Here is a 27553-nt window from a genome sequence, read left to right as displayed (position 1 = left end):
CAATAATTTTGTTACAATAATTTTTGACATTATTTAATTTAAACGGTGCTGGAAATACATAGAAACAATAATTTAAAAGTGGTTGGATCATATTAGTATTAAAATATATCGCAAAAAAAAACAGTATTCAAATTGAGAACACAATCAAAAACCGAATAAATTGTGCATCGGAGTAGATTGTTACATATCAAAAATGAAAGATAACCCCCGTATTTCATCTCACGAAATAGCTGAAATACAATATCAAACACGTATTGTATAATCGAATTTCTTACAACTTTTTATACAAGTTATACAAGCAGTCCAACTCGCATTCACATTAAATCATATGAAACAGACAATGGATCAGTGGAAATAAAAATGAAAATATACTGTTTAAAGTAGAATTATGATAAATGTTTTAAAAACATTCAACTTCCGATTCATATTTTATAAAAAACACATATTCGAACACAAAATCATGTTATTCAAAACTCTAATGACATTAAAAGTTCTATGATAATGGATATAAAATAAATGCTCATCCATGAGTTTAATATTAATTTGCATATGAAACTTTTCTTTCTGAAATGTATAGGAGAAGGTAAGCTGAAGGTTTGTATTTTTTTTATAGAACCCTATTTTATATTTGCATGATATTTTAATAAAACTCAAAAATTTGATCGCCTTCTTTCTTTATTACAACTTCTAATGATAGATACAATACAATTCGAATATAATTTAAATACATGAGTTTTTTTTTTAAATAGAACTAAATTAAATATACTTTTTAATTACTATACATAATTTTCAAAGTTCTCATGAATTAACGTAGTTAATCAAATATGTATTTGTCGCCCAAGAGCGTTATTAAGATAATTCATTTCGAAATGTATACGATGTGAGCTTGCTTATTAAAAAATCAAAAAATGTATTTATGTTTTCGTTCTACGTAGTTTTTTTTTTTAGACTTTTTGGACCATTTCAGTTGTAGTTTTACTTCTTGCCCCCATTGCCACAATATCAGACTTATCCAATCTCGCCTTCGTTTACTAAATTATTACTAAGTACACGGTATGTTATAAACTGTCTGGAAAAAAATCGTCCACTATAAAATGCTAAATGTGTAAAGTTTTCCAACAATATGCCAAGTCCTGTGCGTCTTACTAAAATAGATTCTGTTATACAATTCATATATATATATATATTTATATAGTATATATATTTGTATATATCATATATATTATTATTGCAGCTCTCTCGTATAACAAATGGAGCATTTCTTTTGTTGTTTATATTTCAGTAATTGTTGATTATACATTTTTTACATACGCAATACACAAGTATGACTACTAGAAGTACTATATATATAGTATATACCTATTAAGTTTGTACGATATGTTTGTCTAGGGAATTTGTTTGTGGAACCAAAAAGAGAAAAAAAGAATGTAAGTAATTGGAAATATAGTCGTAGTAAGTATATAAGTATAATATTGTATGCTGTTAGGGACGGTTTCTAGGTTCGTAAAGCGAATATGCACTAGTTGAAAACTAGTTGGGCAAAAGGAATTATAAACTGTTCGCTCAAGTACAAGAATATATTGTAGTTGTGTTGTGTATATAGTACTCATCCATATATGCGTATGAGTAATATTCGCTATAAACTAAATTGCTGATAAAAGATGCGCCTCAGTAGGGCTCGTTATCATCGCCAGCTTTGCGGGAAGAGACGCCGCACTTGGAGCGCAGAATGGCTGCCAATCTTTGTGTCAGCGGCTCTGTGGGTGACTCTGAATCGCTGCAGGAAGCGGAGATCACCTTGTTGCCTAAGAAGCAGACGAAGTGATTAATTAAATCATTAATTAATTCATTCATTATTTCTCTAACTTACCATTACTGATGTCCAGATCTGTTGCACTTGCATCCTTGCTGCCAAATTGCAAATTCACTGGCACAATGTCGTCCTCCTCCTCCAGCAGCAGACTGGAATACGAGTGCGTTGTATTGTCGCTTCGCCCGCCGCCACCGCCACTCGATGAATTGCGTGATGAGCCGGAATCATTGTGGGAGTGTGAGTGGGAATGTGATGCATGAGCTGCCAGGCCATCTTGGACTGCAGCGACATCTTGTTGCTCGTCTATGGGCAGCTCGTAATCATCGCCACTGCTGCTCTCCTCTTCCTCCACGTCGACCACATCGATGTCATCGTCATCCTCAATGTCCACGTCATCGTCCTCATCAACATCAACATCATCGTCATCATCATCATTGTCGTCGTCATCCTCCTCATCGTCGTCATTCGCTTCATCATCGTTGTCCTCATCGGAGCAATTGTTGCGACTGCTGCTGTGGCTGCTAACGCTATCCTCGCAGGGCTGCTCTAGATCCAAAGCCAGCTCAGGTGATGATGATTTATTGTAGTTCTCGTCGCTGTCACTTGATGCGGCCACTGTGTGTGTGTGTGTGGACGTTGCGATTAATTAACAAAGTCACAACGGGCATAAATAAATGTGTCCGCACTTACCGCGCAGCTTGTCCAAGATGAGGGGATAGAACTCTTTGGCCGTGCCATTGTTCGGCTCGTATTGCAGAACTGCATATTTATAGATAGAAAGTTATTAGCTATAGCCTGACAATAGTTGTATATATATGTTCTGTTCACTCACTCAATTTGCAGTATTTCAAAGCCTTCTTGTAGTCCTTGAGCATGACTGCCGACAGAAACTGCAATACACAGATAATATTGTAATGAGAATGCGTCAAAAGATTCCTTTTCAACAATGACAAAAAGTTGGCTGCGACTTAAAGTTAAAATGCGCTCGAAAAAACAATTTATTAGCAATCAATAAGTTTCCGGATTGCACACAAAAAAGCACTTTTCGTAAATGCTCTTGAAAGGATTTTAAATGAAATTTATACCAACTTTGTTGCATTTGGCATTTGCAAAGTTGCATCAGGCTCACTCACCTCGGCGAGAAATTCTGTCGGCGCTGATATGCTCTCATCGGCATCTGTGTACTCGGACAGGCTCTGACTGAGATCCTCGCTTGAGGCGGATGTGGGTAACGTGGCGGCTGCTGCAGCAGCTGCAACGGCTGCGGCGCCATTCATAATGTTTATATTATTCGCTGTTGATGTGCTGGTTGTTGTTGTTGTTAGTGCTGTTGTGGCAGCTGCATTATCCGTGTGGCAACTGCCTGTGGCATAGACTCCATTCCCATTTGATTTGTCCATGTTCAGCAACTGCATTGAATAACACATTTAATTCAAATCTTTTTAAAATAGAGTAATATTTATTCGAGCTTACATTCGACATATTTGAAGTTCTTGTGCAATTCCTTTCTGGTTGTCTTTTTACATAAATTGAGCTTGCATTTTAAGCGGATTGTCTGCAAAGAAAATTACAAGATTTGATATTAAAGAGTGTTTGATGGCTATCACTAATTGGAGAACATTTCCGTTGACCTTATTGAGCACAACACCAAAGTTCTATTAAAAGCTGCAAAGAAAATTGTAACAAAAGTTTTACCAAACGCGTCGAGAAATTCAAAATGCCAAATGCTAATTTCCAAACCACAAGATAAATGCGACTTGCCATCTAATATATATGTATATATACATATATCTGGTTGTGAGTGTGTGTGTGTGTGTGTGTACGCATTCACTTTCGGCTCAAAGGGTCCGCAACGACCACAGACGAGGCCACACAGATATATATTGGGAAAGTCTGCGGCAAAAGCGAAATCATGAGCGTGTGAGTGGGGGCAAATTACCAACAAGTTGAGCACAGTAAACGCAGCAGAGCACGCGAACATAAGTCTACCCTGTGAGCTCTAGATGGGAAAGGGTATATTTCTGAGGTCTCTCTTCAGTAAGTTCCATAACTAAATGACAAAGAAATCTAATTTACTGAGTAAAAGATAAATAAATGCAAGTTCCTTACTCATACTCACATTTAATAAAAGATAATAACAATTTGCAGGGTAGTTTATAGTCTCGCTTGGCAGTTATTTGCTCGGTTACTGCATTCTGTCTTGTTATTTTCACTGGTAACTAGTGTGAAATGGAAATGCAACGAAATTGTTTACGTTTTTGGGATTTAATTGGCGCTCGACATGCGGCGTTTACATGAAGCGCCTGTGGGTATGCTACAAATATTTGTTTGTTACGTTTACCTCTGTGTGTGTGTATGTGTGTGAGTCAACTTTAGTCATTCCATTCAATAATTGAAAGTTGAGTATATAGTACTCATACATACTCTGTGTAGAGAGACTTTTGCCGGCCTTTTGCCGCACACTGTCAAGGACTTTTTTGCTCGACAGTCTTTGATTTACGTTATTGCACTAGGACGACTCGGTTATATTCTTGTTATATGCACATATATCTTTGCATTGATGGCACATTCGCCTTTGCGCTCTCCACCTGATTCATAACTCTTGTCGTAATATTCTCAACTGTCAACTTGGCTTTAGTGTCTTCTGCTGTTCTCTGCTCCCTTGTTTTTGGCGTTGTCTGGCCAAATTACACTTAATTACATGTCGTCCTGACGAACATATTGAATTCTAATTGCTTTCAGTCTGCTCGCGAGTCAGCTCGCTGCTCACTGTGTGTGTGTGTGTGTGTGTGTCAGTTACAGTCTCAGTAAACAGCACGTCAGTCACTCAATTGTCTACGATTTGTTTATTTGTCCGATGATCCTTTTCCCTTTCGTCGTTTTCTAGTTTGTTTTTTTTCCAGTTTTTTTTTATTTTTTGTTGTTTCTTTGGCATTTTCAAATGTCAGTCTTGTCTGGCCGTGACTGTCATGCAACCAAATGAACATGTACATATTTCTATGTCTGTGTGTGTTTGCTTGTGTGTCTCCAAAAGTTGTTTTTGTGCTGTGGCAACTGCTGTGGGGCATTTTGAGTTTCGTGTTCACTTTGCTAAGCACTCAACACTTTTGCCAGACTTTTCTAACATGTTGCACGAAATATTCAATTTATTAAAGATATACACAGATTAAGAGCCCAACATTTCTTTATAGCAACTTAATGCTTTTTTGCGTTCGAGTCGCAATATTATCTTTATAAGTGCTTAATGCTCTTTAGTGCTGAGCAAGTGAGTGTCGCTTAATATGCAATACTAGAGTGTGTGTGGTGCTTTAAGTGATATCCATTAAAAAGTTTTTGAGCATTGCGAGAGTTCTTCAAGTTCTTTGGCTTGCATTTAAGTTGCAGCTGACAACTTTCCCGCACAAAGAAGTGCATATTGTGAAGAGTCTTTAAATCAGTCAAGTCGATTCGTGGGAGTTTAACAGTTGCGTGTGGCAACTGTAAAATGATTTGCATAATTAATATGCCTGATAGCAAAAATGCTAGCTGTGGCCAGGACACTCAAATTGATGAATTATTGCACAACCCTTTTTTTTTTGGCTCTCTACTGCAACCAAATTTAAAGTCAGCGAGCCATGAAGTTGAATTTGTGTGTATGTGTGTGTAAATCTGGGGGTCACATGTCGGTCACAGCAAAAATAAAATGGACAACGACAACAGCCGTGGAACCGTTGAAAACGTTTGTATAATTTATACAAAACAAACGGAGAGTTAAACTACAGTCCAGCGTGACTATAAACAATCGTGCAGTTATTAAGTGTTAAATATGTTAAGTTAAACCTATGTCATCAATATCAAGTTATTTTTAAATTAGTTACATACACAAATAACCTTTAATATGCAATATACGGATAATTAATATGTTTAAAAGTACAGTTTGATTATCATAAATAATACTGCTTCTGATTTCATTACGATTGACGATTGCTGCTGCTTCTGTTCTACTTTTGACAACTGATCTATTACTGATGATACCAATAGCATCGCGCTTATCGACTTGCTAATGCCATCCGATACCGAAAGGTATATAGCGACTAGCCTCCACCTCTGTTACACACATTATACTGAATTGTATTGTGTTTATATAACAAACCTTTCTCTCAATGCCACTGGACACACATGATGTTCTTCAAAACGATTTTTAGAAATTATTATGGCAAAAAATCTTGTTTGTGCTTTGCCAATAACCATTTGAAATGGGCTTTTTGGACGATGAGTATTGCTTGCAATTGCATGGCTATAATGATTACCTTTCCTTGTAGTTGCAATAACTGCACTTGAGTCTGGGCCAAACGACAGTCATTTGGAAATGCACTCAGAAAACTATACTATAGAAAAATGCACGAAAAAATAGGTTTAATGCATAAATTAAATCCATAACCTTTATTATATAGTAATAAACATAAAAATATAAACATTACATGTTTGTTTATATAAGTTTTGTAAGAACTTGCTTTCATGCGTTGTTATTACCTAAATTATTACTTAATTAAAGTTTATTTTTCATAACATTAACTTTACGTTCTCTCAGCTATACCGACATCTCTCTCTCTAATCTTTACAAAATATAATATTTCAAATAATTGAAAAAACTTTTTTGTTTCAAAGTGTTTTGTATAAAAATGTCAAATGTCAAATGTTGTTTTCGTTATTTTATTCAATTTCTGTCAATTAATAACGTCACATGCATGCTCCTAAAAATATGCGAGGTATACCCAAAAGTTCAGACTACATTTGTTAAGAGAAAAATAATCACACATGATCTTATAGAAACTTTTATTTATTTTTAATTTCCTATTTTGATTTTTTGACCTAGCTTTCGCTCCCAACGATTTTGTTGTGTCCCTGAACTTTTGATACTGCTTAATTTTAGATTAAGGTTGGTTTTGTTGACATCTTGAGTAAGTTTGTTATTGTTATTTGTTATTTTCAACAAATATAATTAAGTGATGTATTTAGAAGTATGCAAAAATATAAGGTATTCTATAGTAGGGCATGTTTAATTGGAGACAGATAAGAAAAGTATAAAATTATATGACTCGCATGCGTAAAAAATTTTGTTTATTTTTTCAGTCTCAATAAAGCGAATACTAAGTGAAGACCTCAGTTTCGGCAAATAATCGAAAATGTATTTTCAAAGTGATACAATTTATTGTTTAGTCATATTCCTAATTGGAAATGTTGCTGCTAATGGTTTAAATATCGAAAGTAATTGGGAGAGATGCTGGAAGCTTAGAGCTTCATTTAACAGAAGAGACTTGTGCATTTGACTATTGGGGTGGAATTCATTCCCAAAACCTGTTCAGTTTTGATGGTGTGGCTTCAATTAAAAATCTCAACGATTCTTGCCGACCGCAAATACAACAATTAGAAGCGAATAAATCAATTAGATTTCAATTTTTTAAAGAATGTGTTGCTCCACGTGTTGAGAAAATCACATTGATTACAGACGATGTGATTGATGAAAAAAGCCTAATTCAACCATCAAGTTTATACAACTTGAAACATTTTACTTGGGAATTGCAAAAAAAAAACAGCCCATGAATAAGTTATTAAGCAACTATAAACATCTTGAAAGCCTAACGTTAGAATTATCGTTCGGTACAATTGATGAATATAGTGAATTGGATGCTGTTCAACATGAACAACTCAAAGAGCTGCACATTCTTCTGCAGGCAGTACCTGATGATATTTTCATTAAAATGAATAAAGCATTTCTAAGTGGATTACAAAATCTGGAAGTGTTTGAGTTTAATGGAGGATTTAATCACGAAAATGTTCATCTGAGTATAGATAAGCAAATGTTCCAAGGATTGCCTAAATTATCAAAGATTATTTTGATAAACGGAATAATCACCATTGAAAATGATCATTTTCAAAATTTGACAAATTTGAAATTTCTAAGCTTTACGAATACATTCGAATTTGGATATAAAATATTGAGGTATGTTCATTAAGTTGAATTTAATTAAATTGAATTTGATTTAATGTGAATGATTTCTGTATTTTAGCTCAGAAACCTTACGAAATAATTTGGAGCATTTGGTGATAACTCCTCCATATAATTTCCAAAAAGATCATGATGTGAAGAAATATTTAGCTACTTATAAAAAGCTTCAAATAATTGAGACGCCCAAAGATTATCAATTTCGATTTTTCAAAGAGGATATAACAGCATTTATATGCGTACAAAAAGAGAGAACTTGCCAATTAATCTCGGGCAAAAATAATGTCACCTGTCCGCATTTTTGTGACTGCACTTTGGATCGTTTAGAAATGCGCTTTGATATTTCATGTCATCACTATTATATTAAGATTCCCGTATTGCCGATTCCAATTATTGGCAATACGACTCTCAAATTTAATAACAACAACATTACATTATTGCCAAACAACACTGTTGATGGCTACGCCGAAGCGCGGGAATTGCATTTGCTTAATAATCAACTCCAAAACTTAACTGTTGATCAATTGCCAACAAATTTGACATATTTGGACTTGCGCAACAATCGTTTAGAAAAACTTGATGAACAAGTTCTGGAATTTCTTTGGAATAGATCAAGCAGTTTAAGCATTAAGCTATCAGGCAATCCATGGATCTGCGACTGCAACGCCAAGAATCTTATAGAATTTGTTTTGAAGTATCCCAGGATCGAGGATCGAGATGGTATCGAGTGCAGTGATCCCGATATTGGACAAATGTTAAGCATTGGATATGATATTTGCGATCCATATGCTAATTATGTCAAAGTAATTATTATTATTGGAGTAACTTTGGCATTAATCTTAATCTTAATACTCGTATTTTGCTATTACAAGCAAAACATTTTAATGTGGCTATATGAAAATGGATATTGTCTTCGATGGATTTCCCGCACGGAACCCGAAGAAAGCATTCCTATGAAACACGATGCATTTATAGCGTTTTGCCATATGGATTTAAAATATGCTGAGGAATTTGTTGAGGCTCTGGAGAACGGAGCGAAGAAATATAAAGTGTGTTATTACCATCGTGATTGGTTGCCAGGGGGAATCGATTCCCGAATGTATATTGACATCAATTGAAGATTCCAAGAGAACCATTATATTGTTGACGCAAGACTTTATCAACTCGTCGTGGGGTCGCTTTGAGTTTCGTTCTGCGATTAAAGCCAATTCGCTCCATAATAAGAAACGACTTATCGTGATATTATATCCGAATGTGGATATTAATAACCTAGACTCTGATTTGAAGTCTTATTTGAAGTACAACATTTATTTGAATCGAGATGATTCCCAATTTTGGAGAAAGCTAATGTTTGCGATGCCTCACAACCATATGCTAAGGAATGTTTCAGAAGTTGCCTTGTAGATTCAAAAGTTAGAATTTATTAAAAAATGAAAATATTGTTGAAAAAAATTATGTTTTAATATTTATTTTTTCTTTTATTTCAGATCGAACTTATAAAAAACTAAATTTGATTTACTGCATTGCTAAATAAATAACTTTAAAATGAAAAACATTACTTTAGTTAATCGAAAAAAGTTAGAAAATCACTTGTTGTGCCTCAGTTGTTGAACTATACAATTTAATTCTACAATAAATAAATAATTATATATGTACATACATGGATCCAAGCACTTGCTACATAGTGGTTGATGTTGTAGTCGGTGTACAGTGGATCGCTTTCAAAAAATTTGTTGTGAAAAAATGTTTGATGCACATCATAAAAAAATTTGTACTAATATTTATACCCGCTACCCATAGGGTAGAAGGGTATTATAACTTTGTGCCGGCAGGAAATGTATGTAACAGGTAGAAGGAGGCATCTCCGACCCTATAAAGTATATATATTCTTGATCAGCGTCAACAGCCGAGACGATATAGCCATGTCCGTCTGTCCGTCTGTGTGTCTGTCCGTCTGTCCGTCTGTCCGTATGAAACACTGGATCTCAGAGACTATAAGAGATAGAGCTATAATTTTTTTTCGACAGCATTTGTTATGTTTGCACGCAGATCAAGTTTGTTTCAAATTTTGCCACGCCCACTTCCGCCCCGCAAATCAAAAAATCGAATAACAAGCGTAATTTTAAAGCTAGAGTTCCGAATTTTGGTATATACAATAATAACTATAGTAGTTATGATTCCTGAAAATTTGGTTGCAATCAGATAAAAATTGTCGAAGTTATTAAAGAAATACTTTTGTATGGGCAAAAGCGCCTACTTACTAGGGGTCTGAGTTGCTTTGGCTGACAATCTGGTATATTGTGCCGTCTATGGTATATTTTGAATGCGGTACTATGTCGATATACCAAATATACCATTCGGTATATTTTTAGTATTTTTGCAGTATTTTCGGTATATTTTGAGAAAATACCGCAAAATATATTTCTTTTATTCCAAATGGGTAGCGGGTATCTCACAGTCGAGTACACTCGACTGTAGCTTTCTTACTTGTTTTAGTTCAGATTTGTTTAATATAATTAATAAAAGTAACATATATTGAATTGATTTTCTTATCTGATATATGGTATATTTTGAACTTCTTGGGATATTTTGAATATAGTACTGCATCTATATACCAAATGTATGTAAATTAGGTAATTTCTAGTATTTTTCATTATATTATTTTGGTATATTTTCAGAATAATACCACAATGTTTTTCATGATTTTTAGTTTGATTTGATGAACAACAATACAAACCACTGTGCGGAGCTGATGTTTCGGCTGGATTAGTTTAAATCACCACTGATATGGATTTTGTTGCTGTAAAATGTGGCTGTGTGTGTGTTATTTTAATCTCAATAGTTTCACATATAAGCATATCAAAATATGCGCGGTACAGGTCGCTTTTAGTTTGAATTAAATTGTCGTCAAGCAAAGACTCACTTTTTGACAAAGAGCATAGAATGTATATTAGAACTGTTGCTCCACAAACTTTTTTTTACTTATTAATTTTCGTTGTTCAAAGTGTACCGGTTAATTGTGGCTTCGAAGATGATAATGAAGATTATGTACTTTCTTTCAATAGAACAGTATCAAAAGAGAATGTGCGTTTTAGAGAGCTTCAACTGATTGCTATGAAGAACCATTACAATTTTGGATATTTTCGCGAAGGAAACACATATTTTTTTCAAGGACATTCAGTAATCAACAGTTCAGATCATTTTTGCCAAGTGAAACGTAAAGAATTTGAAACAAAAGCATCCCATGAATTAAAGGAATTATTGGCCCGAGATGAGTTTATTGAAGACTGCATAATTCCTTACGTTGACACACTAAATTTGACTACATCAAACCCTATTCCAGAAGATGCTGAAATTCACCCATCCTCTTTCCAAAACTTAAACCACTTATGGTGGAAAATGATGGATAAATGTCAATCGCCGAATGAACTGATAAGCAATTTTAAGAATCTGAAAAGTCTTTCTATTATTGCTCATTCGAATAACTATAATTCCTGCAGAGAATTACATACCTTTGAGCACGAGCAACTTAAAGAGCTTCATTTGTATATGGCCGAAGTACCTCCCATACAAATAAATGAAACTGAACTTAATTTAAATAAAACTTTTTTAAGCGGTATGAAAAATTTGGAACTTTTTGAGCTTGATACCCAAAGTGACATATTCTCCGTTAATTTAAATATCGATAGAGATATGTTTCAAGGATTGAAGCATTTATCAAAGATATCTATGAAATACCCTATAACTTTTTTGGTAGCAGATCATTTTCGAAACTTAAAAAATTTGAAATTTCTGAGGCTATTCACTGTGCTATACAATAGATATGATTGGCTCAGGTTTGTTTACATAAATTTTATCTTAAAAATCACAACTTATTTTAGATTCTTTTTCAGATCTGATGCTCTGCAAAATAATTTGGAATACTTAGATTTATATATTACCAAGTCCGCCAGTGTCAAATATGGAGTAGAGCAAGCACTGGCATCCTATAAAAAACTAAAAATCATTGAAATAAATGCGCAACGCGAAACATTATTTGACAGCAAAGCTTACAAGATTTCAGCCTTTGTATGCCCAGAGAAAAGGACAACCTGTCAGTTTATCTCTGACATACATAAAAGAACGTGTCTCACTTCGTGCACTTGCACTTTGGATCGTCCGCAAATGAGATTTGATATTAATTGCAGCAGTTCAACTATATATAAAGACATTCCGGAATTGCCGATTCCAATAACTGGAAATACTTCTCTCAACTTTGAGTACTCAAATCTAACTAAATTGCCATCAAGAAAATTGTACGGATATTCTGAAGTTCGTGAATTGCATCTGAGTAATAATCAACTTTCTGATATAGACATTGAGCAGTTGCCTCTGAATTTGACATATTTAGACTTAAGCAACAACAATATCGAAGGTTTAAATGAACAAGTTTTGGAATATTTTTCGAATCGATTAAGCACTTTACACCTTAAGCTTTCAGGCAATCCATGGATATGCACATGTGAAGCTCAGAGTTTAATAAGATTTGTCATTAAATACGCCAAGATCGAGGATCGCGGCAGTATTAATTGTACTGATCCAAATATTGGTCTGATGATAAACTTCAGATTAGATCAATGCGAATTATTGTTTAATTACATTATTTTGATAATTATAATAATTGGAGCAAATACTGCAATGTTTATCATCCTATATTTCCACTGCAAAATTTTTTTTTTAATGTGGCTATATGAAAATGGATATTGTCTTCGATGGATTTCCCGCCCGGAACCTGAAGAAAGTCTTCTTATGAAACACGATGCATTTCTAGCATTTTGTCATGTGGATTTAAAATATGCTGAGGAATTCGTTGAGGCACTGGAGAATGGAGCAAAGAAATATAAAGTGTGTTATTACAATCGTGATTGGTTGCTAGGTGAATCGATTCCCGAATGTATATTGATCTCGATTGAAGATTCCAAGAGAACCATTATATTGTTGACGCAAGACTTTATCAACTCGTCGTGGGGTCGCTTTGAATTTCGTTCGGCGATTAAAGCCACTTCGGAGGACAAACACAAGAGACTAATTGTAATATTGTATCCAGATGTAAATGTTGATGCATTAGACTCTGAATTGAGGTCTTACTTAAAGTACAACACTTATTTGAATCGAGATGACTCGCATTTTTGGAGGAATCTAATGTTTGCTATGCCTCATAATCATACGGAAAGGAATGCATTGACAGATTCAGAGATTTAATAAGGTTGGTGTTATTAAACGGAAATCTGAAAAGCTTCAATTTTATTAATTAATTAATCTTTCTTTTCTTATCTTTACAGAGCATTTTCTTAAATCAGAATTATAAATATATGTGTGTGTAAATTTCTATTTAACATATTTTTATTACATTTTTTCGGTAAATGAATTTCTCTGATAGGTTCAATGATCTCTTGTCAATACTTTTTCAAGAAGCAAACCTTCTAATCCTTCTTCGTTTACATTAATCAATGAATTAATGCTTTAAAAAATGTTTGTTGTATGAGCAATAATCGATATAAGTAGCAATATATAAACCACAGATGCGGGTGCGGTTCAGTTATTCAATGAAGTGGAAAATGCGCAATTATAAAAAGGTATGTTGAGACAAAATACATTGGGACCGGATTATGCGGCGTATGCGCAACATTGCTTGTTATGCTTAGCGCTTCCGATCTAGACAGGCAACTTGTATATTACAAAAGAAGTCGAAAAGGAAAAAAAAAATCGCACACATTGTTGGCGCATTTTGCATTGTCAATAAAGGCTTTGTTTGTGCCTCACAATCCTTTACGAATAAAAATGTGCGCAGCAGTTGAATGCCACAGACAAAAACATATATTGCATATAATAAAAGTAATATGTATGTATGTATGTAAGTGTTTGTATGTCAAAAGTATTTGTGTCGCTGCTTATGGCAGAGGGTTTTGCTCAAGTGGTAATTAAAATTATGGTGACTAGTGTGTGTACTATATATGTCTGCACTATATATGTGGTTGCTTCTTGACTAAAAGAGACTTTTGCCCCCATGACATAGAAAGAAAACCGTAAAACTGTGGCACATGCATCTCTTGACGCTCTGAGTTTGTCTTTGTGCCTGCATACAATTTGTACAATAAATACAATATGCAATTAAGCTCACACTACGAGCGGCAAGAGTGCGTGTGTTGTTGTTGTTTTTGTACTTGCCACGACTTGAAATAGTTACAAGTATCCCGAGCTAGTGTAAAAGAAATAAAAACAAACAAAGCTATTCAAAAAATGTGCTCTTTGAAATGAATGTTACCTTTAGTTAGTGAATACGCTTTCAATTGCTCAAAGATCAAGGACATATTATGACAACACGGATATGCGAATGTAATATAGTATATGAGTAAATTAAGCATGGTTGCTTTCATGCGTTGTTATTACCTAAATTATTACCTATTTAAAGTCTCTCTCTCTCTTTCTCTTGATGTTAGGTATGCTCTTAATATTACTATCTCATCTCTTTTGAGACTTTGTACCTTCCGAACGATTAATTGAGAGCGACCCAATCAGTCTTGATCGAAGTGTTTAACAAAACAGACGCTCGGAAAACGAAAAGACATTCTACAACGCGAGTTATTTATTTAATAAATTGTCTCCCACATTATTAAGAATTGTTGATAATTTAGTAAACATTTTTTTTGCATTTTTTATTTTCTACGGCAACTTTTTTTTGTAAATTATTTAATTTTAGCCCAAGGTCCGCTTTGTAAAAATTTTGAATAAAATGGGTGTGGAAAATTCTAATCTGAGTTGTAACCTTATAGAATCAAGATCTACATAGAATAATATGAAATAATCTTTACAAAATATTTCAAATAATTGAAAAAACTTGTTTGTGGCAAAGTTTTTTGTATAAAAATGTAAAATATCAAATGTTGTTTTCGTTATTTTAATCAATTTCTGAAAATTAATAACGTCACATGCATGCTCCCAAAAATATGCGAGGTATACCCAAAAGTTCAGACTACATTTGTTAAGAGAAAAAGAATCACACATGCTCTTATTGAAACTTTTATTAACTTTTTGTTCATCGAAATGACGTAGAACTAATTTAAATTCTTTAAAAAAAATCTATTTTTAATTTCCTATTTTGATTTTTGACCTAGCTTTCGTTCCCAACGATTTTGTTATGACCCTGAACTTTTGATACTGCTTAATTTTAGTTTAAGATCGGCTTTGTTGACATCTTGAGTAAGTTTGTTATTGTTATTTGTTATTTTCAATAAATACAATTAAGTGAAGTATTTGGGAGTATGCAAAAATAAAGGGTATTCTATAGTTGGGCATGATTGATGGAAGTCAGATAAGAAAAGTATAAAATTATATGACTCCCATGCGTAAACAATTTTTTTTGTTGCTTCAGTCTCAATAAAGCGAATACTAAGTGAAGACCTCAGTTTCGGCAAATAATTGAAAATGTGTTTTCAAAGTTATATAATTTATTGTGTAGTCATATTTCTAATTGGAAATGTTGATGTTAATGGTTTAAATATTGAAAGAAATTTGATACAAGATTCATTGTTAAAACTTGGTTTAACAGAAGAGACTTGTAAATTTTCCTATCATTATGGAGTGGCTTCCGAAACCTGGTCCTCATTTGATGGAGTGGCTTCAATTTTAAATCTAAACGATTCTTGCCGACCGCAAATACAACAATTAGAAGCGAATGAATCAATTAGATTTCAATTTTTTAAGGAATGTGTTGCTCAACGTGTTGAGAAAATCACATTGACTACACACACAGTGTTTGATGAAAAAAGCCCAATTCAACCATCAAGTTTATTCAACTTGAAACATTTAACATGGAGATTGGGTAGACACCCCATGAATAAGTTATTAAGCAACTATAAACATCTTGAAAGCCTAACGTTAGAATTATATTTTAATACAGTTGATGAATATAGTAAATTGGACGCTGTTCAACATGAACAACTCAAAGAGCTGCACATTCTTGTTGAGGCAGAACCTGATGATAATTCCATTAAAATAAATAAAGCATTTCTAAGTAAATTACGAAATTTGGAAGTATTTGAGTTTAATGGAGGATTTAATCACGAAAATGTTCATCTGAATATAGATAAGCAAATGTTTCAAGGATTGCCAAAATTATCAAAGATTATTTTGATAAACGGAAATTTCACCATAGAAAGTGATCATTTTCAAAATTTGACAAATTTGAAAAGTCTAAGCTTGACGAATAAATTCGAATTTGGATATAAAATTTTAAGGTACGTGCATGGAAGTGCAATTATTTAAATACAATTTTTTTTTTAATTTGAAAATTTCGATATTTTAGCTCAGAAACCTTACAAAATAATTTGGAGCATTTGGTAATAGCTCCTCTATATAGTTACCAAAAAGATGATGAAGTGAAGAAATATTTAGCTACCTATAAAAAGCTTCAAATAATTGAGACGCCCAAAGAATATCAATTTCGATTTTTCAAAGACAATATAACAGCGTTTATATGCGTACAAAAAAAAAGAGTTTGCAAATTCATTTCGGGCATAAATAATGTCACCTGTCCGCATTTTTGTGATTGCACTTTGGATCGTTTAGAAATGCGCTTTGATATTTCATGTAATCACTATGATGTTAAGACTCCCGTATTGCCGATTCCAATTATTGGCAATACTACTCTCAAATTGAATAACAACAACATTACAATATTGCCAAACAACACTGTTGATGGCTACGCCGAAGCGCGGGAATTGCATTTGCTTAATAATCAACTCCAAAACTTAACTGTTGATCAATTGCCAACAAAATTGAAATATTTGGACTTGCGCAACAATCGTCTGGAAAAACTTGATGAACAAGTTCTTGAATTTCTTTGGAACCGGTCAAGCAGTTTAAGCATTAAGCTATCAGGCAATCCATGGATCTGCGACTGCAACGCCAAGAATCTTATAGAATTTGTTTTGAAGTATCCCAAGATCGAGGATCGAGATGGTATCGAGTGCAGTGATCCCGATATTGGACAAATGTTAAGCATTGGATATGATGTTTGCGATCCATATGCTAATTATGTCAAAGGAATTATCATAATTGGAGTAACTTTGGCATTAATTATCTTAATACTCGTATTTTGCTATTACAAGCAAAACATTTTAATGTGGCTATATGAAAATGGATATTGTCTTCGGTGGATTTCCCGTCCGGAACCCGAAGAAAGCATTCCTATGAAACACGATGCATTTCTAGCGTTTTCTCATGTGGATTTAAAATATGCTGAGGAATTCGTTGAGGCTCTGGAGAACGGAGCCAAGAAATATAAAGTGTGTTATTACCATCGTGATTGGTTGCCAGGGGGAATCGATTCCCGAATGTATATTAAGCTCTATCGAAGAATCCAAGAGAACCATTATATTGTTGACGCCAGACTTTATCAACTCCTCGTGGGGTCGCTTTGAGTTTCGTTCTGCGATTAAAGCCAATTCGCTTCATAATAAGAAACGACTTATCGTGATATTATATCCGAATGTGGATATTAATAACCTAGACTCTGATTTGAAGTCTTATTTGAAGTACAACATTTATTTGAATCGAGATGATTCCCAATTTTGGAGAAAGCTAATGTTTGCGATGCCTCACAACCATATGCTAAGGAATGTTTCAGAAGTTGCCTTGTAGATTCAAAAGTTAGAATTTATTAAAAAATAAAAATAATGTTGAAAAAATTCATGTTTTAATATTTATTTTTTCTTTTATTTCAGATTGAACTTATAAAAGTGTAAATTTGATTTATAAAAAACTGCATTGGTAAATAAATAGTTTTGAAATTTAATACTTTAGTTGAGTATAGATAATCGAAAAACGTAAGAAGAGGACTTGTTGTGCCATGGCAGTCTCAGTTGCTGAATTATACAATTTAATTGTACAATAAATAAATAAATATATACATGGATCCAAGCACTTGCTACGTAGTGGTTGTTGTTGTAGTTGATGCACAGTGGATCGCTTTCCAAAAATTCGTTATGTAAAAATGTTTGCTGCATATCATGAATGAATTTGTACTAATATTTTTTCTTCTGATTTGTTTAATATAATTTTATAATTAATAATTATTAATTTTTATCCGCTATCTGGTATATTTTATACTCTATGGTATATTTTGAATGTAGTACTGCATCCATATACCAAATTTAGGTAAATTAGATAAATTCTAGTATTTTTCATTATATTTATTTGTTATATTTTAATAATAATACCACAATGCTTTTCATGATTTTCAGTTTGATTTGATGAACAACAATACAAACCACTGTGCGGAGCTGATATTTCGGCTGGATTAGTTTAAATCACCACTGATATGGATTTTGTTGCTGTAAAATGTGGCTGTGTGTGTGTTATTTTAATCTCAATAGTTTCACATATGAGCATATCAAAATATGCGCGGTTCAGGTCGCTTTTAGTTTGAATTAAATTGTCGTCAAGCAAAGACTCACTTTTCGACAAAGAGCATAGAATGTATATTAGAACTGTTGTTTCACAAAGCTTTTGTTATTTATTAATTTTCGTTGTACAAAGTGTACCGGTTAATTGGGGCTTCGAAAATGATTATGAAGATTATGGTATTTTTTTGAATAGAACAGTATCAAAAGTAAAAGTGCGTTTTAGAGAGCTTCAACTGATTGATATGGAAAATCATATAAATTTTAGATATTTTCCTAAACGGGTTCGGAAAGAAATCAAATTTTCTTTTGAAGGACTTTCAGTAATCAACAGTTTAAACTATACTTGCCAAGTGAAATGGAAAGGATTTCAATCAAGAGCATCCTATGAATTAAAAGAATTATTGGCTCGAGATGAGTTTATTGAAGAATGCATTATCCCATATGCTGATACACTAAATTTGACTACCTCTCGGCGTATTCCAAAAGATGCTGAAATTCATCCATCTATTTTTTTATAACCTGAACCACTTAGGATGGACAATGATGGATAAATGTCAATCGCCGAATGAACTGATAAGCAATTTTAAACATCTGAAAAGTCTTTCTATTATTTCTCATCCGAATTACTATAATTCCTGCAGAGAATTACATACTATTAAGCATGAGCAACTTAAAGAGCTTTATTTGTATATGGTCGAAGTACAACTAATTGAACCTGAACTTAATTTAAAAAAATCTTTTTTAAGTGGTATGAAAAATTTGGAACTTTTTGAGCTTGAGACCCAAAGTAGAAGAAATTCGGTTAACTTAAATATCCATAAGGATATGTTTCAAGGATTAACGAATTTATCAAAGATATTTTTAAAACACCCGAGAATTTTTTTGGTAGCAGATCATTTTCGAAACTTAACAAATTTAAAATTTCTGAGGCTATTCGCTGTGCTATTCAAAAGATATGATTGGCTAAGGTTTGTTTTCATTAAGTTTATCTTAAAAAAACATAACTTATTTGAGATTCTTTTTCAGATCTGATGCTCTGCAAAATAATTTGGAATATTTAGATTTTCATGTTGTAAAGTCCGCCAGTGACAAATATGGAGTAGAGCAAGCACTGGCATCCTATAAAAAACTAAAAAATCATTGATCTTATCGCTCATCGCAAAAATGTATTTGACAGCAAAGTTTACAAGATTTCAGCCTTTGTATGCCTACGGAAAAAGAAACCCTGTCAGTTTATGTCTGACATACATAAAAGAGATTGTCCAAATTCGTGCACTTGCACTTTGGATCGTCCGCAAATGAGATTTAATATTAATTGCAGGACTTCAACTTTATATAAAGATATTCCGGAATTGCCGATTCCAATAACTGGAAATACTTCTCTCAACTTTGAGTACTCAAATCTAACTAAATTGCCATCAAGAAAATTGTACGGATATTCTGAAGTTCGTGAATTACATCTGAGTAATAATCAACTTTCTGATATAGACATTGATCAGTTGCCTCTGAATTTGACATATTTAGACTTAAGCAACAACAATATCGAAGGTTTAAATGAACAAGTTTTGGAATATTTTTCGAATCGATTAAGCACTTTACACCTTAAGCTTTCAGGCAATCCATGGATATGCACATGTGAAGCTCAGAGTTTAATAAGATTTGTCATTAAAAACGCCAAGATCGAGGATCGCGGCAGTATTAATTGTACTGATCCAAATATTGGTCTGATGATAAACTTCAGATTAGATCAATGCGAATTATTGTTTGATTCCACTATTTTAATAATTTTAATAATTGGAGCAATTACTGCAATGTTTATCATCTTATATTTCCTATATTTCCGCTGCAAAATATTTCTTTTAATGTGGCTATATGAAAATGGATATTGTCTTCGATGGATTTCCCGCCCGGAACCTGAAGAAAGTCTTCTTATGAAACACGATGCATTTCTAGCATTTTGTCATGTGGATTTAAAATATGCTGAGGAATTCGTTGAGGCACTGGAGAATGGAGCAAAGAAATATAAAGTGTGTTATTACAATCGTGATTGGTTGCTAGGTGAATCGATTCCCGAATGTATATTGATCTCGATTGAAGATTCCAAGAGAACCATTATATTGTTGACGCAAGACTTTATCAACTCGTCGTGGGGTCGCTTTGAATTTCGTTCGGCGATTAAAGCCACTTCGGAGGACAAACACAAGAGACTAATTGTAATATTGTATCCAGATGTAAATGTTGATGCATTAGACTCTGAATTGAGGTCTTACTTAAAGTACAACACTTATTTGAATCGAGATGACTCGCATTTTTGGAGGAAGCTAATGTTTGCTATGCCTCATAATCATACGGAAAGGAATGCATTGACAGATTCAGAGACTTGATAAGGTTGGTGTTATTAAACGCAAATCTGCAAATCTATAATTTCTGTTGTTTCCTTAACCTTTTCTTTTCTTATCTTTACAGAGCATATTCTTAAGTCAGAATCATAAATAAATGTGTGTGTAAATTTCTATTTAACATATTTTTATTTAATTTTTTCAGTAAATGAATTTCACTTATAGGTTCAATGATCTCTTATCAATACTTTTTCAAGAAGCAAACCTTCTAATCCTTCTTCGTTTACATTAATCAATGAATTAATGCTTTAAAAAATGTTTGTTGTATGAGCAATAATCGATTTAAGTAGCAATATCTAAAACACAGATGCAGGTGCGGTTCTGTTATTCAATGAAGTGGAAAATGCGCAATTATAAAAAGGTATGTTGAGGCAAAATACATTGGGACCGGATTATGCGGCGTATGCGCAACATTGCTTGTTATGCTTAGCGCTTCCGATCTAGACAGGCAACTCGTATATTACAAAAGAAGTCAAAAAGGAAAAAAAAATCGCACACATTGTTGGCGCATTTTGCATTGTCAATAAAGGCTTTGTTTGTGCCTCACAATCCTTTACGAATAAAAATGTGCGCAGCAGTTGAATGCCACAGACAAAAACATATATTGCATATAATAAAAGTAATATGTATGTATGTATGTAAGTGTTTGTATGTCAAAAGTATTTGTGTCGCTGCTTATGGCAGAGGGTTTTGCTCAAGTGGTAATTAAAATTATGGTGACTAGTGTGTGTACTATATATGTCTGCACTATATATGTGGTTGCTTCTTGACTAAAAGAGACTTTTGCCCCCATGACATAGAAAGAAAACCGTAAAACTGTGGCACATGCATCTCTTGACGCTCTGAGTTTGTCTTTGTGCCTGCATACAATTTGTACAATAAATACAATATGCAATTAAGCTCACACTACGAGCGGCAAGTGTGCGTATGTTATTGTTGTTGTTGTTGTTTTTGTGCTTGCCACGACTTGAAATAGTTACAAGAATCCCGAGCTAGTGTAAAAGAACTAAAAACAAACAAAGCTATTCAAAAAATGTGCTCTTTGAAATGAATGTTATATTTAGTTAGTGAATACGCTTTCAATTGCTCAAAGATCAAGGACATATTATGACAACACGGATATGCGAATGTAATATAGTATATGAGTAAATTAAGTAAATTGAAAATTTAATGGAAATTCCGTTTCTCAAACTATAACGTTTTAAAGACATGGACATGCCAAAAATTTTTATTAAAGTTTATTGATATTCCTTTAAAATGGTATTTTTTTCCTAATTGCTATCGAATAATTATTTTATGATATTGCAAATTGCTTAGAACCAAAAGTTTATGGTTGCTGTTAGCACAAAGTTGGCAGCTTATCGTATATCACATATGATGAAAACTCAAATTAAACTAAAAAACATTTGCACAACATTTGAAAGGCTCTCGTTTACGCGAGGACCAAGTTAAAAGATGCTGGCCCCATCAACGTTTAGTGCATCATTAAAAATGCTTTACTCGGCAGAAACTTTGAAGTGGTCGCATTTTCACATGGCAACGTTTTTTTAATTTTAACTTTAGCCGCCTGGGACAACAGAACAAATTAATGGAAAGGCAAATAAATGTCGCCAGTTGTGGCTCTCAAAAAAAGTGGAAATTAATGCGGTTCGTTGCTTATGTATCCACAAAAACACAAAAACAAGTGGAAAAAATCTCACATAAATTTTATGAGTTTTGCTGACAACGTTGCCTTGCTTTGCCTTTTGCCTTGCATTACCTTCAATTATTTACGAGCGGTGGCTGTTCCTTGCGGTTCTCAGGTTCTCAGATTTGCAGTTCCTTGCAGTTCAGTTCAGTGCATTTATGCTACACTCTTTTAAATTTCCCAAAGAGAATGTTGTTGTTGCACTTTCAATTTTCTTTATAGATTATTAACAATTTAAAGCATTACTTTGTCTACTACGCAGTTGAGCTTGAAATTTAATGATTATGTTTTTGTTTTCACACGAGAGTGCAGCAGCACTCAATGGGCAACCGAGGATGCGCCAAACAACAATTCTATTATCAAAAGTTTATCTTTATTTTGCACTTGTAAGTTGTAACTAACTATTGGGTGAATTAAACACTTTTAATGGGATATTTAAAATTGGATTTTGTTATATTCAAGTATCTTTATATCGTTGTTTAAGGCGTAAATACAAATTGTGTACGTATTGCGGAATTTGTAACGCGCACTTTTGTGTAGCATTTGTGCTTAATTAACAGAGTCGACTGAACGAAATGTCCTTTTTATACACACTTGTTCGCTTTTCGCAGGCAGAGTGCAAAAAAAGCTTTCGTTGCTCTCCCCATCTGACGTTCTCTCTCTCTCTCTCTCCTTCACTCTCTCCTTTGCTCTCATCAGCAGTTTACGCTCAAGCGCTTGGAGAAGGGCTTTATTTTTATTTTGACTGGCGGCATTGAAATAAAGCTTTAGCACAGGGTGGTTCAAGTTGACAAAAAGAAAACACACAAAATAATGAAAGTTAAAATAAATGCAAATTTTTTAAAATGCTACAATTATTTGTTAAATAATATATTTTTTAAATTTTATTTGTATATTTCAATTAATTATTTGATATTTCAATATTTTTTGCTTGAACTATGCTGTGCTAAAGCTCAAGCTGCAACATGCATAAAATGTTGCCTACTTAGCAGCGCAACTCTTTCTCTCTCGCTCAATTTCTGACCACCTCACACACACACACACACGCATTTCCACTATGCGGCTCGTTAGAACTTGCATATACGAGTTCAGCTTTGAAACCACATTTACTATCGAGCCGAGTGACTCCCCATCATCAGCTGTACTAGAGCCAGAGCCGGATATTGTGGGCGGAATTGTATGCTCTGGCTGCCCTCCCCTGCTACCATTTAGTGAACATGTAACGCAAATGGAAAATGGCGGCTTAACTCACAACCTACTCAGCTGGGAGAAATACTATGGCGTTCGTATACGCAATAATTGCGACCTCCAAAGCCAGACGAAGCAAGTTTTGTGAATGTGAATTAAAAATTACTGGCTTAATGGTTGCTGGCAAGCAAAGGTCTTGTGTTTTTCTTCGCTATGTTGGTAAAATGCGCTCAATTAATTTTGTGTTGTTTACAGCAAACAGTGTAATTATAGTCAGGTGTTTGCAAATATATAGGTTAATGCTCTATATTTATGTTATATAGTTTTATGTTTTATGAAGAATAAGATACATTTTAAATTTCCTATTTCAATTGCTTTAAATTTTAAAGGAAATCTTGAACGTCGCTCCTTTGCAGCTAGTAAACTATTTCTATTTTTTAGCTTTTATTTTGTTGATTTCCCTCGAATTTATGTTGGCACCTGTAATTCCATTTTGCGTGTAGTTGGCTTCCGCATGATTTCCTGTGTGGTTGCACAAGGAGCCGCAAGGATCTGCCACGTTCTATGTTCCGAGCGTGCTGTGCCAAAGTGCAATGAATGAAAATAGCTTTGCATTGTTTAAAGAATTACGTTTATTGCGTTAAACTTTGTGCGAACAAAAGTGTTTTTCATGCTTTAGCGCTGCATGCTAGGCTTACGAATAGGAGAAATATTGTAGCATATGGTAGTAAAATAAAATATAGTATTATATGCGCGGGGAATACTTAAGAGCTAGAATTACATAATCGCAATTCGTTGGTGCCGAGACCTTCTAGCAGCTTAAACACTAAGATATGTTTTGTTGTTTTGGTTGCTTGCAATCGTTGCCAAAAAATAATGTACAGATCGATAACGATAATGATAATTATACAGATAATACATAATATAAAAAAATGTGTTGTACAACTAAATGGAGTCGAGACATAGAGATACCATTAAAATAATGTATTACTTATGTTGTTCGAAGCACTCGTTTAACTAGTTTATACTCATTCCAGCAGATTTCGATATATATTTGTATATAGTACTCGTTATTCATACTTAAACCTATGCCTAGACAATACGTATGTGTGTGATATGAAAACTTAAACAGTTACGAGATGTGTACAATACAATGGAGCAGGTTAACAGTTCATGTAGTTGGGTGATTCTGTGGCCTGCTCTTTGACAGCGGCTTCGGATGTTGTCGCAGTTGTGTCTTGGCCGACATTTTGATAGACCTCAGCCTGGACTTCAATGCAACCCACTTGGGGGCAGGCAACCTGTTTGGGTTTAAAGGAGCTGCAGCCGTTGCTGGAATTGCTCTTGGTCAGTTTGCCATAGATGATGTTGGGGCGTTCGTTCAGCTTAATGGGTTGTAGGGTAACTCCGTTCTGATAGTGTTGCTGAGTATCCTGCTCCTTTGTTTCCATGATGGTGTTCAGATAGCTGCTGCTTTGCGAAGTGGACAATGGTTGACTGCCGCCATTGCCATTGCCATAGACGGGTATGTTTGAGGGAAACATCTGATAATGATCCGAGCCCGTCGGACTTGTGGGCGTGTGCAGGCGCGAGCAGCTCGACATGGGCGATGGGAAGACGATCTGATGGCGTTCATCACCTGGTGTTGAGACGGGCGTAAAAACTGGACGCGGCGGTGGCGGAACCAAATAGTTGTCCAACAGCGTGCCAGGATTTCCTAGACGGCAGCCAAACTGTCGGCGATCCTCGTGATCGGAATGCGTGCCCGAATCACCGAGCGAAGCGCCGCTGCAATTGCTGCCAGTGCTGAGGCGACCCGACGACGAACTGGAGCTGGAAACGCTCTGCAGACTCAGCGAGCTAATGGGACGTGCCGATGACTTGAGACTACAGCTTGTGGCAATGGAACTCTTGGTCTCATCCAGCAGACTATCGGCACAACTTTGACTGTGCTGCTGTTTCTCTGTTGCTGCCTTTTGCCGGGAGAATAGTTTCTTGATGCGCTCGAAGGGCGTGTCGCGTTTCATTTGCAGCTTGACGAGATCATTGATGCGCACATACTCGCGTCGCATTTGATCGATCTGCTCCTGTTTCTCGCGAAAACTTTGCTGCACATCATTGCGATGCTTCCACTTCTCCACCAGCAACTCCACTTCACCCAACGACAACACATTGTTCTTAAAGTCGTGCATAATCTCGGCGAGCTCATCATCGGCATTGGCTCGAGTGCTGCTCGAGGCATCGCTGGCACTGCGCTTCAGTGTGCCATAAGCTGGTGTCACTTGAGGCAACCGCATGGTCGAGCGACTCGGACGCAGTGGCTCTTCCACTGGGCGATTGGAAGGCTGAAACAGATAGTTGCCATCATCGGGCTGCTGTACTGGTATGTTGGAGGGTTGCATTACATAATCGTTGCCAGCTGCATTCGCTTCGAGCAGCTGTGAACACTCCTGGCTGAACTTATCGGTTGCCGCAGCACCGTCGACCACATCTTGGGATTTGTTTTGCTCCTTGGATTGATAGTATGGCGGTTCATTGATGCGCAATTCATTTGTTGTCTGCGCAGGTCCTGTTGTTGTTGGAGTTTCGAGCACTTTGCTGCTCTCGAGATGCTTCTCGGTGGCACTGCACTGCAGATTCTCATCCTCGGTCTCCACGCTGATGTAGTTGAGATTCGATATGGCCATTGTCTCAGTCTTGGCTCGCACCTCGGGCGTATTTTCACGCTCCGAACCGCTCGACATTTCCATGTACTCAGCTGCTGTGGGCAGCTGCTTTGGCGGCTTGGCTCGCGGCGATGCGGGCAGCGCTCCAATCACGACTTGAGTGGGTGTAGGATTCTTGGCAGCCGCTGCTGTTGTTGCTGCTGCTGCTGGCTTTGTTTGTGCTCCTGGGCTGCTGGCTCCGCTGCTGGGATTCTCAATGCCCTTGAAGTAATGATAGACCATGGTGAGATTGTGAAACTCTGAGAAGCTGACAATATTCTGTGCCAACTTGTGGTGACCCTCCTGCTCGGCCAGCTCGGCGGGTGTACGTCCGGCGCAATTGCGCACGCCACAAGCGGTGTCGCCACCGGGACACTCCATCAGCTGCAGACACAGCCGATTGAAGCCCCAACGTGCGGCGAAATGCAATAGTGTGGGATACTCTTCGGGACTGGATTCGAGGCGTGAGAAGAAGTGCGGTTGACGCTCGTAGGGACCGTTGAGCAGATGGAAATTTGGTGGCATGTTGCGTTGGAAGCACTGCAGCAAATGCTGATCGAGTGCATCACGCTCCAGCGGACCAACGCCCAGCGCATGACACATGAACTCAATCGGCGAATCCTCGATGCGCAACAGTTGCTCCAACTCCCGCAGACGACTTTCGCATTTGATGGGACGTGCTCCGAGGCTCTTGTTATTCTTCTCGATGCGTATTTCGATCATGGTGGAGATTTCCATGCAGGATTCGGGTATGGCAAACTGTATGGTATAGGGATTGCGACACTTGAAGTTCCTGATCTCAATCAGTTCACCCGACTTCTCCACGAGCAGTTTGAGGGCATCGTTGGGTTTGAGTGGCTCGGCGAGCATGGCCAACACTTTGTTTTGACCCTGTTTCACCTTCTTGGGCAGCACGGTGAATCCCTCCGAGCAGCTGGACAAGCTGCGTGAAATGCTGTTGTTGTTGCTGCTATTGCTGTTGTCCTGACACGGAGGCCTTTGGCACAACGCACGTCCCAAGATATCGGTGGCAATGCCGAGTATGTTGCTGATCTGCGCCTGATCATTGTCACGCACCACACATCGACGCCACTTGTAGTAGCTGGGCAGTGCCGTCTTGTGCATCTCTTTGACCTTATCCTCGCCCACATCCAGCAGTATGGCCAGCACCTTCTCTACGCGTATGATCGACGACAGTTGGGCCATCAGAAAGCTGTGTGGTAGCGCCAGCAAGGCGGGACATAATATGAAAATCTGTAGTGCTGTATTCTGATATTTCTGGGCGATCTCTTCGCTGAAGGGGCCATCATCAATTTTAATGTGCAGAAAA

General features: G+C 35.7%; 3 protein-coding genes across 7 annotated transcripts in view; 1 reads left to right on the top strand and 2 right to left on the bottom strand.

Annotated features, from left to right (window-relative positions):
• Positions 1-668: 668 nt before the first annotated feature.
• LOC132784886 (germ cell nuclear acidic protein) lies at positions 669-22878 on the bottom strand. 2 transcript variants are annotated; one of them, XM_060790775.1, is made up of 7 exons: positions 22403-22878; positions 3287-3368; positions 2947-3222; positions 2646-2703; positions 2504-2572; positions 1871-2428; positions 669-1805 (listed from the first exon to the last, which is right to left on the bottom strand). In XM_060790775.1, the coding sequence occupies exons 2-7, from the start codon at positions 3293-3295 to the stop codon at positions 1669-1671; spliced, it is 1107 nt and encodes a 368-aa protein (XP_060646758.1). In that variant the 5' UTR covers positions 3296-3368; positions 22403-22878; the 3' UTR covers positions 669-1668. The 2 variants fall into 2 exon arrangements, with proteins under 2 accessions (XP_060646758.1, XP_060646760.1); XM_060790777.1 differs by lacking the exon at positions 22403-22878 and adding an exon at positions 3753-3774.
• On the top strand, positions 8129-19883 carry LOC132785178 (protein toll-like). The gene is made up of 4 exons (XM_060791169.1): positions 8129-8602; positions 16448-16833; positions 19566-19792; positions 19852-19883. The coding sequence occupies exons 1-4, from the start codon at positions 8129-8131 to the stop codon at positions 19881-19883; spliced, it is 1119 nt and encodes a 372-aa protein (XP_060647152.1).
• A 1245-nt stretch (positions 22879-24123) lies between the features above and the next one.
• Positions 24124-27553, bottom strand: part of LOC132785535 (phosphoinositide 3-kinase adapter protein 1) — a 37197-nt gene continuing 33767 nt past the window's right edge. For all 4 annotated transcript variants that reach the window (XM_060791676.1, XM_060791675.1, XM_060791678.1 and 1 more), the window contains one exon: positions 24124-27553. In XM_060791676.1, coding sequence (XP_060647659.1) covers positions 24682-27553 — 2872 coding nt within the window. In that variant the 3' untranslated portion in view covers positions 24124-24681.

This window comes from Drosophila nasuta, chromosome 2R (assembly GCF_023558535.2).
Source record: "Drosophila nasuta strain 15112-1781.00 chromosome 2R, ASM2355853v1, whole genome shotgun sequence".
In the NCBI taxonomy this organism is placed as follows: Eukaryota; Metazoa; Arthropoda; class Insecta; order Diptera; family Drosophilidae; genus Drosophila; species Drosophila nasuta.
The sequence above is the reverse complement of the archived record's forward strand: the minus strand, read 5'-3'. Positions and strand labels throughout refer to the sequence as shown.